At 35.2% G+C, this 13,459-nt stretch overlaps 1 protein-coding gene across 13 annotated transcripts in view; it reads right to left on the reverse strand.

Moving 5' to 3' along the window:
- Nucleotides 1–13,459, reverse strand: part of SCAPER (S-phase cyclin A associated protein in the ER) — a 556,007-nt gene that overhangs the window by 343,463 nt on the left and 199,085 nt on the right. For all 13 annotated transcript variants that reach the window (XM_063699056.1, XM_063699058.1, XM_063699055.1 and 10 more), the window contains 2 exons: nt 12,541–12,693; nt 11,445–11,552 (listed from right to left, as the gene is read on the reverse strand). In XM_063699056.1, coding sequence (XP_063555126.1) covers nt 11,445–11,552; nt 12,541–12,693 — 261 coding nt within the window. The remainder of the gene's footprint in view (nt 1–11,444; nt 11,553–12,540; nt 12,694–13,459) is intronic.

Consider the following 13,459-nt stretch of genomic DNA (forward strand, 5'->3'; position numbering starts at 1 on the left):
CAAAATGCCTCACCCAGCACTCCTCAAAACTGACAGGGCCATGAAAAACAAGAAAAGATTGAGAAACTGTCACAAACCAGAGAGTACCAAGGGGACATAGTGACTAAATGAAATGTAGAGTCCTAGATAAAATCCTGAAATAGAAAAAGAACAGTATTGGAAATACTAATGAAATCCAAATAAAGTCTGGTGTTTAGTTATATTAATGTACCACTGTTTATTAATTTTAACAAATTTAACTCATGTACCATGGTAATATAAGATATAAATAACAGGGGAAACTGTGCAAAGGGTATATAGAAATTCTACTATCTTTACAGCTTTTTTGTAAACCTAAAATTATTCTAAAATAAAGTTCACTAGAAAAGAAAAGAACATCAGGTCTAGATAGTTTATAAGTGAGTCTACCAAATCTTTAAGAAAAAGACTATGTTAGAGAAACTGCTCCAGAACACAGATGAGGCTGGAAAGAGCCCTTATTTACTTATGTCTATTATGAACTTCATATTAAGTCCAGAAAATGAGACTAGAAAAAGTAAAACTATAGACGAAGTTCATATAGGAAAAAAGGATATGAATAAAAAACTTCTAAGTGAAATATGAACACAGTGAACCCAAAATATTATATCTTTGAAGAGGTATTTCCACTGGAATCAAAAGCAAGGGAAAAAAGAGGGCTCTTGATCTTGTTTTCACTACTCCTTTTCAACATTGCAATGAGGTCCTAGCCAATGCAATAAAAACAAAAGCACGTATTAAAAAAGTAAAAATATTAGAAAATACCTTACAAACTGTCACTATTTTTGGACCAAATAATTAGTAAATCAGCCAAAAAAATCCAATAGAATAAAAATGCTCAGTGGACAGACACAAAATCAATACACGGAAATGTACAGATTTACTTTGATATAATTGGAAAAAAATTATTAAAATTAAATTATTAAAGAAATTTTCAATACTTAAATGAAGAAAACCGTAAACTTTACTCAATGACACATACACACAAATGCAAGACATGACTAGACAAACATTCAAGTCCCTGGAAGGAAAAAAATCAATATTTAAATAATGTCTACTCTTAAGGATAATTTAATCTACAATTTTAAAACAATCTCAATCAAAATTCAAACGGTTATTTTTGAACTGAACAACTTAACTGCAAAGGCGATACACAAATTGAAAAATAGAGAAATATGGCAATTTTGAAAAAGAATAAAGAGGAATGAACTTACTGTATTAGGAATGGAAGCAAGAAGATAGAGAATAATATCTAATCAATAAATTCTTGGAATATAAAATTGTCAAGCTATAATTCTACCCCCAGTGAAAACCCCATTTACAAACAAAAGCACAATTTTAGACAAGCAAAAATCAGATTTCCCCACCAGGAGATTCTCACTAACGCAAATGATGGGTACAAAGAAATTTGTTCTATTGTTATTCTATGAATAGTTTACATACATCCTAGACACTCTTCTGTACACATGATGAATGTCACCAAAACTCTTAAAAGTGTAAAAGACATATCAAACAGATACTAAATAAATGAAACCCAGCTTATCTATATTACTGTCAAACAAAACAGACTTTAAGAAAACTTTTTGAAGTTAGATAAAATGTCCCAATTTGTTTTATGAATGGATTATGAGCTTGATCTTAAAACCAGAAAGTGACAGCAGAAAAAAGAAAAAACTATTCACCTACTGCATTTCTTATACTAAAAAGAGTCACTTTCCATAGTAAAAGGCTGGAAATTGAGAAGATACACAATTCTAAACTTGTATGCAGTTAATAACATAGCCTCAAAATAAAAAGCAGCAGACAAAAATCAGCATAGATACAGAATACTGCAATGGTCAGGTTTTGTAAATGTTCCTTATACCTTAAGAGAATGTGTTTTTTCGAGTTATCCATTTGATCAAGCATATTAATTATACCAAAGAAATTAGAAAATGAGTGGTAGTGAATAATAATGGAAATCGTTTGTATCAAACAGGATACAGGATAATTAGAAATTAATATTTTAAGTACTTCCATTAAGTACTGAAAGTTAATGAGCCACGTATTCACCTTAGGAGTTAGAAAAATAACATGAAGGCTGGGCGTGGTGGCTCTTGCCTGTAATCCCAGTACTTTGGGAGGCTGAGGCTGGTGGATCACATGAGGCCAGGATTTTGAGACCAGCCCGGCCAAAGTGGTGAAACCTCATCTCTATTAAAAATACAAAACTTAGCTGAATATGGAGGTGCATGTCTGTAATCCCAGCTACTTGGGAGGTTAAGGCACGAGAATCACTTGAACCCAGGAGGCAGAGGTTGCAGTGAGCCAAGATCACACCACTGCACTCCAGCCTGGGTGACAGAGCAAGATTCTGTTTCAAAAAAAGGAAAAGGAAAAGGAAAAGGAAAGGAAAGGAAAGGACAGGAAATGAAAGGAAGAAAAATAACATCAAAATTCCAAGAAACAGGTAAAAAGGAAAAAAAAGTCAAATAATGGACATTAACAAAATAAAAAATAAAGCGACAAATAGACAAGATCAATAAAACCAAAATTCAAATTTTAGGAAATAAAAACTTTTGACAAGGATAATCATGAAAAAAATGAAATGATCAAGAAAAAATAGAATATTGCAATATTCTGTATCTATGCTGATTTTTGTCTGCTGCTTCTTTCAATTACCGATCGAGAGGGTTACAAATTTCCCAGTATGATAGATTTATCTCTTCTTGTTGCTCTGTCAATTTTTGCTACATTTATTTTAAGGCTATGTTATTAACAGCATTACAGTTACAGGTAAAACTGAGACTGCATAAAATATCTAGAATAATACCCCAAAAAACTTCCACCAAGACATTTAGAAATTTAGGGAAAAAACTAGATCCTTTCCTAGAAAATGAAAATTTACCCAAACACACACAGTAAATCATAGAAAATTTAAATACACTGAAAGAAATGAATTGCTAATTTAAAGTAAGACCAACCTATTTGGATGGCTGCTATTAAAAAATTGAAAATAACAAGTGCTAGCAAGGATGTGGAGAAATTGGAATCCTTGTACATTGCTGGTAGGAATGTAAACACCTCATTAGCTGTGGAAAATTGTACGGCATTCCTCAAAAAATTAAACACAGAATCATCATATGATCCAGAAATCCACTTCTGGGTATATACTAAGAAAACTGAAAGCAAGGACTCAAACAAATCTTTGTATAACCCATGTTCATAGCATCATTATCTGCAATAACCAAAAGGTGAAAAAGGCCCATGTGTCTACCAACAGATGAATGGCTATACAAAATACAGTATACACAATTGAATATGATTAAATATAATGGAATATTATTCAGCCCTTTAAAAAAAGAAATTCTGATACATACAACATGAAAGAATCTTAAGAACATTACACTAAGTGAAATAAGCCAGTCACAAACATGACAAATACTGTATGATTCCACTCACATGGGGTTCATAGAGACAGAAATTAGAATAGTGATCACCAGGGTCTGGAGGGAGGAGGGAATGGAAAGTTAATGTTTAATGGGCACAGAGTTTCAGATGTTCAAGATAAAAAGAGTTCTACGGATTAACAGTGGTGATGGTAGCATAACAATGTGATTGAACTTAATGCCACTAAACTACAATATATACTTAAAAAGGGTTAAGACGGTAACTATCGCTTTGTATTTTACTTTGAAATCAGGAAGTGTAATGCCTCCAGCTTTGTTTTTTCTCAGGATTGCTGTGGCTACTCAGGTTTTTTTTGTGATTCCATGCAAATTTTAGGAGGTTTTTTCTATTTCTATTAAAAATGTCATTGAAATTTTGATGGGGATTACATTGAATCTATAGATTGCTTTGGAGAGTATGGACACTTTAACAATATTAATTCTTCTAATCCATGAACACAGGATATCTTCATTTATTTGTATCTTCTTCAGTTTCTTTCATCAGTATCTTACAGTTTTCAGTGAAAAGACTTTTTACCTCCTTGGTTGAATTTATTCCAAAATATTCTACTTTTTGATGTGATTATGAATGAGATAATTTTATTAATTTCTTTTTCAGAAAGTTCATTGTTAGTGTATAGAAACATAACTAATTGTGGTAATCACTACACAGTGTATGCATTAATATACAAATCATTATGTTGTGTACATTGAATGTGTACAATAGAATATACACAATTTTTGTAAACTATACCTCAATAAAGTTGGAAAAATAGTTAAGATGGCACATTTTAAGTTATGTGTATTTTACCACAAAAAAAGACAGAAAACAAATTTTCCCAAAAAACACATACCAGGAAATTTCCATACAATTTTATAGACACATTAAACAAAACCTTTAAGGAAGAGACAATTTCTATTTTATGCAACATGTTCCCAGGAATAAAAATACAACAGGAAAATCTAGTCAGTTTATATATGAAGATGATACAATCTTGAGAAAGAAAAATCATAAGATATTTTAACAACAAATTTAATTATGTACTTTTAAAATCATGACCAAATTAAGTTAAATATTAATATAGACAAGCTATTAATGTAACATATCACATAAATAAATTGAAAAAAGCAATTTTGCAATTTTGCCCAAAAAATACTTTTTGCTGTAAAGGAAAAAACCAATCATAAGATGGAGAAAAAGTTCAACACAAATTAATAACGATTTATTATTTTTAAGATCTTATAAAATTAGAGAAAGGACCTTCTTTAATATATTTATAAAAACCTATAAATTGATCAAATTAAAACTGCAAATTAGAAAGTAACAGGGTAAAACAAAGTCTTAATTTCATTCAGCTTAAAATGCCAAGTTACTAAATTAGCTACTAGTGTAACTCTAAGGTCACTTTGCCCTCCGAATTTTATACCTTGACTAACACAGCTAAAAATCTGTTAAGAGTCAACTTAATTCTTACTTCTTCTGTTTTGAGTTAATTCTAAAACTCTAAAAAGCAAGCTTGTATTCTTTCCTTTATAAAAATTATTAGTGGCCAGGCACAGTGGCTCATACCTGTAATCCCAGCATTTTGGGAGGCCAAGGCAGGTGGATCACCTGAGATCAAGAGTTCGAGACCAGCCTGGCTGACATGGTAAAACGCCATCTCTACCAAAAAATACAAAAATTAGCTGGGTGAGGTGGTAGGCGCCTGTAGTCCCAGCTACTTGGGAGGCTGAGACAGAAGAATTGCTTGAACCCAGGAGGCAGAGGTTGCAGTGAGCCGAGATCAAGCCAATGCACTCCAGCCTGGGTGACGGAGCAAGACTCCGTCTCAAAAAAAAAAAAAAGAAAAAAGAAAAAAACTGTTTAATTAAATATTTTTCCTTGACCTAATAAGTGGAATCTAAAAATGTTCCTTGAACTAAATGAAGATCAATAAATCAGCCACAGATATAGAGCCACATATTCTCTGCACATCCAAGTTACAGTGTGAAAACTTAGAATATATAAATTAATAATAAGCTATATATGTGTGTGCATTATATACTGAATACACATACATTTACACACACACACCCCCCATAAAATTCTTCCCATACTATTAAGGAGAAAATCAAGTCAATGGAAGCTATGCCTTAAAAGAAAGGGTAATATGTTTTAAAATCATTTCTCAAATTGTCTTAAACTTACCAACCCTACTGAGGTATTAGATGGGGAAAAAACCAGAAGATTTATTTTAAATTACTTCTAGTTTGTTCATTTGACTTGATTTCCTGTTAAAAGGCAAATAAGATGTTTCATAATGTGATTATAAAATGACAGTGAATACTTCTTCTACAAAGGCAAGCAAGGTAAGGAAATAAATGGGTCTATATGGAATTATCTTTTATTTCCCAGACTACCATAATTCTGGCAAACATCTTGCCACTTCTTCTTTTGATCTCAATGCCAGGCGCACCCTGGCCAAGACAGTCAGCTTACATTTCATTAAATACAGTGATGTCTTTATATTTTTGCTAATTTAAAATTTCTTTATTTTCCTAATTTAAAATTTATTTTCTCTTCAATCACCTAATTGGCATATATTGTCCATGGAAACTAATAATGTTATTTGTAAAGTCACATATGGTTGTAAACATCCAATAAATTACAGTTAATTTAAGATCCTTCATGAAGGTCCCATTCATACCTTTCAGGAGTCAAATGAAAATTAACTTTTTTTTTTTCTATAAGTATACAGGGTAGCAAACAGAGCTTGTACAACGTACATGCTTTTAAAGCTAATGAATCTCACAAACATAGAAATATATTGATTTAAAATGGGAAAAAAACCTTTTAAATTCATTCTACATATACAATTAAATGTACTTCAAGCAACTTCTAGAAAAGATACTATCACCTTCTTTAGATAGTGTGAAAACAGGACCACAAAGATATCAAGTACTAAAAATAATACTTCATTGATTTATTTAGCAATGCATGTAAAAAGTTAAATTTTAGAACGTATTTAAAACTACTACCCATTTTTGACTTTTAAAAATCACTTTTTTAATCGTTTGAATTCTAAGATGAATGAGGAAACAAATCAAACATAAACTTCAAACACAGTCCATTTTGTTAAGTCTCAAGAAACAGTAGAAAAATGTCCCAGTCAAATTACAATAAAAACACAAAACAATAAAGCTTTCTTACTCAGCAGCTACTTACTATGTTTAACAGGCTTAAAACAAAATGTGTCAAAGATCAAGACTAAGTTATCTGAGATGGTAAGTTCATAAGGTCAAAGGTACAATTTTATTAGGTCAGAGGTAATATAAATAAAATCTTACATATCAAAGAAGAAAGGTCACAGACAAGGTGTATATAATATAAAGACATCATAGATGACAAGTAATAACTTTAAGTAGAACAAGTATGTTTACTATAGATACCCTCTACTGATTTAAAAAAATGAAACTTCCATGAGAGTAATAGAAAATAACCTTTTTATATCACATAATTCATATGCTATATTATACACTTGTTTTCAGGAAGAAGAGGCTATAACCAAGAATAACAACATGAATTAAGTTAGAACTTTAAGAAAATTTAATTCCTTCAAACTGAAACAGTACACAAAATGAACACAGCAATCAAATCTCAAACCATAATGGCTAAACATAAGACTGCTATGGCTATAAAAATCAGATAATATTGCACATTTTTCTTCCAAAGTGCGTGAATCCTATTATTTCCTTCTAACCTTTTCTCATTGAAATAAAAACATGCGAAATTTATATTTAAGTTTACATAATACCATATTCCAGAAAAATTGTTAAGTTTTTTTTGTAAATTAAATAATATTTTTAGCTGTTTTATTAATGGAAATTAATTACAAATAATTTTTTTTTGAGATCGAGTCTCACTCTTGTCGCCCAGGCTGGAGTGCAATGGCACAATCTCAGCTCACTGCAACCTCCGGCTTCTGTGTTCAAGCAATTCTCCTGCCTCAGCCTCCGAAGTAGCTGGAATTACAGGTGCGCGTCACCATGCCCAGCTAATTTTTGTATATTTAGTAGACAGGGTTTCACCATGTCGGCCAGGCTGGTCTCGAACTCTCGACCTCAGGTGATCCACCCACCTCAGCCTCCCAAAATGCTGGGATTACAGGCGTGAGCCACCGCGCCTGGCCACAAATAATTTTTATAAAGGAAAGAATATCCTTTACAATGGGAATTATTACAAGTAATTGAGGCAATTAAGGATTTTTTTCAAAAGTAGAGTACACAAAACATGACTATAATTCTAAACAGAAAACTCAAGTAGAAAATGGGGGTAATCATGAAAGATTTAAGTAATAAAGAACTCCATACTATTCTCTCTTAAAATACTCATACGATTTGAGTAAAAGGCAGAAAATTATTTGAGGCAAACTAGATTATTAGTTCCATGTTCCATTTCATTTGTATTAAAAGCACTTAGAATTTACGAAGGTGAAATTGAGAGTTCTACTCCCAAGATACCTTCGAGCCACTCTGTATAAACTTTTCATTTTGATTCAACTCAATGGACATTTATAAATAACCTTAACTATATGTCAAGCATTATATCAAACATGAATATGCAAGGCTCAAACACTGGAGACTTTTAATTATAGCTACCGTGAACTGGCTTGTACTGGACTAATCTAATGCCAAAAGTTGTACAAAATACCCAAAGCGACTATTTGAAGGGAACAAAAGCCAACATACACAGTACTTGAATGACTATGATGCCTTAAAAAACGCAAGCACATAAAATTAGCTGTACATTCATTCTGGATACTTCCTTCAGGGTTTACGCCAATTTTTGGCATGGGAGAACAGTGCAAGCAGACAGTAGCAGTCTTAGTGAGCTGAGGAGACAGAATTTGAAGTTTAGAGCCATCAAAGTGGTTAAAACTTGAGGAGCAAAATTCTTCCAAGTTAAAAAATCACAAAAAAAGTGAGCTCAGACTGGGCTATATTTTTGGTTCCATATGAATTTTAGAATAGTGTTTTCTAATTCTGTGAAGAATGTCATTGGTAGTTTGATAGGAATAGCATTGAATCTGCAAATTGCTTTGGGCCATATGCCCATGTTAAAAATACTGACTCTTCCTATCCATGAGCATGGAACATTTTTGCATTTGTTTGTGTTATCTCTGATATCTTTGAGTAGTGTTTTGTAATTCTCATCTGTAGAGATCTTTCACCTTCCTGTTTAGCTGGATTCCCAGATTTTTTATTCTTTTTGCAGCTATTTTGAATGAGACTGAGTTCTTGATTTGGCTCTCAGCTTTGATGTTGTTGCTGTGTAGAAACGCTACTGATGATTTTTGTACATTCATTTTGTGTCCTAAAACTTCACTGAAGTTGTTTATCAGATCTAGGAGCTCTGGAGCAGACCCTTTTAGGTTTTCCAGGTATAGAATTACATAATCTGCAAAGGGAGATGGTTTCACTTTTTTCATGCTATTTGGATGCCTCTGATTCTTTCTCTTGCCTGATTGCTCTGGCTAGGCCTTCCAGTACTATGTTGAATAGGAGTGGTGAGAGTGGGAATCCTTGTCTCATTCCAGTTCTCAAGGGGAATGCTTCTAGCTTTTGCCCCTCCACTATGATGTTGGCTGTGGGGTTGTCATAGATGGCTCTTCTTATTTTGAGCTATGTTCCTTCAATTCTTAGTTTGTTGAGGGTTTTTAACATGAAAGGATGTTCCTTTCATCTTCGAAATTGCTGTCCTTTGGATGAGGCTTTTTGTTTTTATATTCTTTGATGCCCTTGAGGGTTTGACTGCAGTATACACTGCGCGTTCAGTGAACTGGCTTTGCTTCTGGATGATTTCAGCAGTGCTGGACTGCATGCCCTGGGGGACTGAGACCAGGCCCATGGCTTTGCTCTTAGGCACCTCAAAGTTAAGCACTTGCTGCGCTGGGAGTGGCTAAGGTGTTCCTGGTCCGCTGGCAACAACACTTCAATGGCGGGCACTGGCAAAATCACTTCATCAGCATGGTGGTATCAGGTCCAAGTGCACAGGCTAGCAGTCACAGGTTCCGCATGCACGCAGTTGCAGCTGGCAGAGTGTGAACATGTATTCGCACACTGGTGATGGCAGGGCAGTGGCAACGGAGTCCATACCTGCACCGGTGCCAGTAGCAGCATGGTGGCAAAGTCCATGCAGCTGCCAGAAAGTGGTGGGGAGAGGCTTTGGGTAGTTGCACGCCAGCAGGGGCCCATCCGCAGAAGCTCTCTGATGGTCAGACAGGGTCTCCTGGGGTAGGAGCTACGGTGGCAGCCACCTGGAAGCACCTCGTTTGGGCATCCAAGTCCGCACTGCAAGAAGGCACGGCCAGGCAAGGACCCTGAGAGATGCCATCAGACCAGGGTGCTCGGATTACACCAGCCCTGTCCCACTGTCAAGACAGCCCTGCTGTGTGCAGGTCTGACGGACAATAATGGCCAAAGCCACCTAGAGGAACACAGTGAGACTTGAGGGTTGAGCATCTCTTGCTGCCCTCCACAGCAGCTGTTCCTGTGTCAAACCCTCTGGACTCTTCACAAGATGGACTCCAGTTCCTGCCACCTCTCCAAGCAATTCTCCCTGACAGCTCAAATGTCCGTGGGGGTCATGGGGTCTCCCGCAGCTAGGATTCCAGAGGTCCGTGGTGAGAGTGGGCCATTCCTTGCTTAGTTAGCCACCTCTTCCTCAGGAGAGAGTCCTGGTGCTCTACAAAGCCAGGCAGCATTCCCTGCTTTCTCTCGCAGCTTCAGCCCAGGGTGTGCCTTCCCTTCCTCTACTCTCAATGCCTTCCTTAGGAAGATCTGCTCAGAGTGTGCCAGCCTTCTTGATGGTCTGGTCTCTCAGTGGGAGATGCTCTTCCTGGCTGCATCTAGTCAGCCATCTTGGCTCTTCCTGTTTCCCCTTCTTTTAACAAGTCAGTAAATAAAATACTATTCAACTACAGACATGTTCCTGATGCTACGTAGGAGGGCACTGACATAAAGCTAAGAAAAATAACTACAGCTTCACATAAACAATAGGGATCAATTTCACAGGCTTAAGCATGAATGTATGAAGTCAGGCAGAAAAGAATACATACTGTATGATAACATTTGTATGAAATTTAAGAACAGGCAACACTAAATAATGATACAAAAATTCACAGTAGTTAACTTTTGGGGACATAAGTAGGAGGGGGCATAAGAGGAGCCCAAAGGGTACAACAAATGATCTATATTATGATCTGGGTGGTTTTATATCAGTTTATACATATGTAAAAATTCATCAGCTATATACTTGAGATTTATGCTCTTGACTAATGAATGCCATACCTAAAAAAAAAAAAAAAGTTCAATATACACATGCACCTACATAAAGGTACCTGCCCTCAAAGAACCCACAATAACTTTTCCTGGACAGCTTGAGTTGCTTAACAAATACGAATTTCTTATTCTTGAGTAGTTTTAAAAATTTACTATAATAAATAGGACAATAAATTCATAGATTATCTAGCTATGTCATAAAAGTTTCAAAAAGAGTTAAATGAAAAATATTCATATACATATTTATACAAATCTAAATTCCATGTTGACAATAATTATGTGTGAAGAAATAATGAATTTCCAAAAGCTTCTAAATGGTATACTGATCCAAAATTATCCTCTTAAGTGAAATTTATGTGGTTAACTGTTTTCCAAGAATGTGGCATGTCATTGAGTGATTATTTTCCTGCATTATTAAAATATCAATATACCATAACATTTCCTTATACTGAAATTATGTAAATAACAGCATTAAATTCTTTTTTCTATCTTTCTTGTTAAATTAATATATACACTAAAATAATGACACATTTGTACACTATATTGTAGTAGCTATTAAGTGCTAAATATAGTTTTAAATAATCATAGAAATAAATACAAACACGGAATTCTTTATAACAAAACAGCACATATTGGGTACTCAATAAACAACTGTAAATGAACAAAAATAAAGTTTACCACTTCTTCATCTGAAAGTTCACGCCCCTGGATGCTGGTATTCTCTCTCACGGCTTGCTGGTGTTTTCTCCCTTTAACATGGCTAAAAAGATATACCTCTGAAGAGATCTGAAAGCACAAAATCAAAGCAATGTAATCAATATAACATTATAAGAATTTTAAACACTACACATTCAGTCCAGTATATGATATGTGAGTTGAGATCCACCTAGTATTTACATATTAGTCTTAAAAATAGTTTCCTCAGAACATAATTCTGAGAATCCTCTAGAAGATAAATGGTTAAAAAAAAAGACTTGGGAGGCTGAGCGAGGAATATCGCCGGAACCTGGGAGGCGGAGGTTGCAGTGAGCTGAGATCGCGCCACTGCACTCCAGCCTGGGTGACAAAGCGATACTCCATCTCAAAACAAAACAAAACAAAAAAAAGACATGTTACAGCCAGCCTAAGAGGAAATTATTTCCTCTAAGTTTGAAGGTTCAAGTCTCAGCAGTGAAAATGTTGCTTTCTTTTTTTTTTTAGATCTAATACCCCAAAAATACTGACTTGAGCTATCACATTAAGCAGGTAATCATCCATTTTAATAGTAACTATATTCTTTAGCACTTTTACTGCTATTCCAAAATGCTGATGTTATTTGTACCACTTTTCATTCAGAATCATGAAAGAAATCCAGGTCACTCAGCAGATGCCTTAGCATGAGTTTTATTTTTTGAAACAGTCTTGCTTTGTCACCCAGGATGGAGTGCAGTGGCATGATCTTGGCTCACTGCAACCTCCACCTCCTGGCTTCAAAGGATTCTCATGCCTCAGCCTCCCGAGTACCTGGGATTACAGACATGGACCACCATGCCCAGCTAATTTTTTGTATTTTTAGTAGAGACAGGGTTTCACCATGTTGGAAAGGCTGGTTTTGCACTCTTGGCCTGAAGTGATCTGCCCACCTCAGTCTCCTAAAGTGCTGAAATTACAGGCGTGAGCTGCCACATCTCGCCTGCCTTAGCGTGAGTTTTAAAAGACTGGAAGAATATATTTCCATGGTTTCATAAACTTTAGTAGTAAACTATATCATTACAATATTGATATAACAACCTACCAGGACATTGCAGAGAGAACACTGCTTCTTTCTTTCATAAGGGGTCAGTTTGGGGGCATAATCAGTATTTGCATGTCGCCCACTGCTTAGCTCAGCAGCTTTTTCTTTTCTTTGTTCAATCTGTTCCATGTGCCTTCGAATACTTTCATCATGCTGTAGATGAAGTCAAAGTGCAAGAATTTCAAAAATTATTCAAATTATGGTGAGAAATCGGAAAAATAATATTTCCATTAAAACTTCAAAAATAATAGGAGAATGTCGTTTCTATGACAACTTACACACTGAAGACAAAGCTTTACACAAAGCCCTTTAATATCACCCACATGAACAGTAATGTTTATTAAAGTGTGCTCCAGGAGATATTAACAAGTGTTTTATAGAACAGGTTCCATGGTCAAATAAATTTGGAAAACAGTAAGCTAAAACTAAACAGGTTTTTAATGTAGAACTTTACAGAACCTCCAGTACGTCACTGTGATCTATGACTCAATGCACCTAGCTTTTAGTAGGCATCAACTTACAAATTATTTGCCAATAACACATTTTTGAGAACCACTTCCTGGAACCCACCATGGGAAATGTTAACCTACGGGTAAAGCACATGCTTATCCATACAGCAGGCAAGGCCCATCATGACCAAACCTATAACCTACTCCATTTTTATACCTCCAGTGACAATCCTGGGGGAAACAACGCTATTTCAGACCTTTGTCCTTACACTCATCTATTTGATATGGCTAGAATGGCATCCCACCTACCTATCCATTTTACTCATCCTCCTTTCAAGATCCAGCTCAGGAAGTGTTCTTTAAAATCACTTCCTGACCTCTGACACTCCTCATGTTAGACTAAGTGTCCTCTTCTGTGCTTCCACAGCATTTCATGTATGCCTCTATGTGGAGGTTATGTACTTAGCATC

Source organism: Gorilla gorilla, chromosome 16 (genome assembly GCF_029281585.2).
Source record: "Gorilla gorilla gorilla isolate KB3781 chromosome 16, NHGRI_mGorGor1-v2.1_pri, whole genome shotgun sequence".
NCBI lineage: Eukaryota > Metazoa > Chordata > Mammalia > Primates > Hominidae > Gorilla > Gorilla gorilla.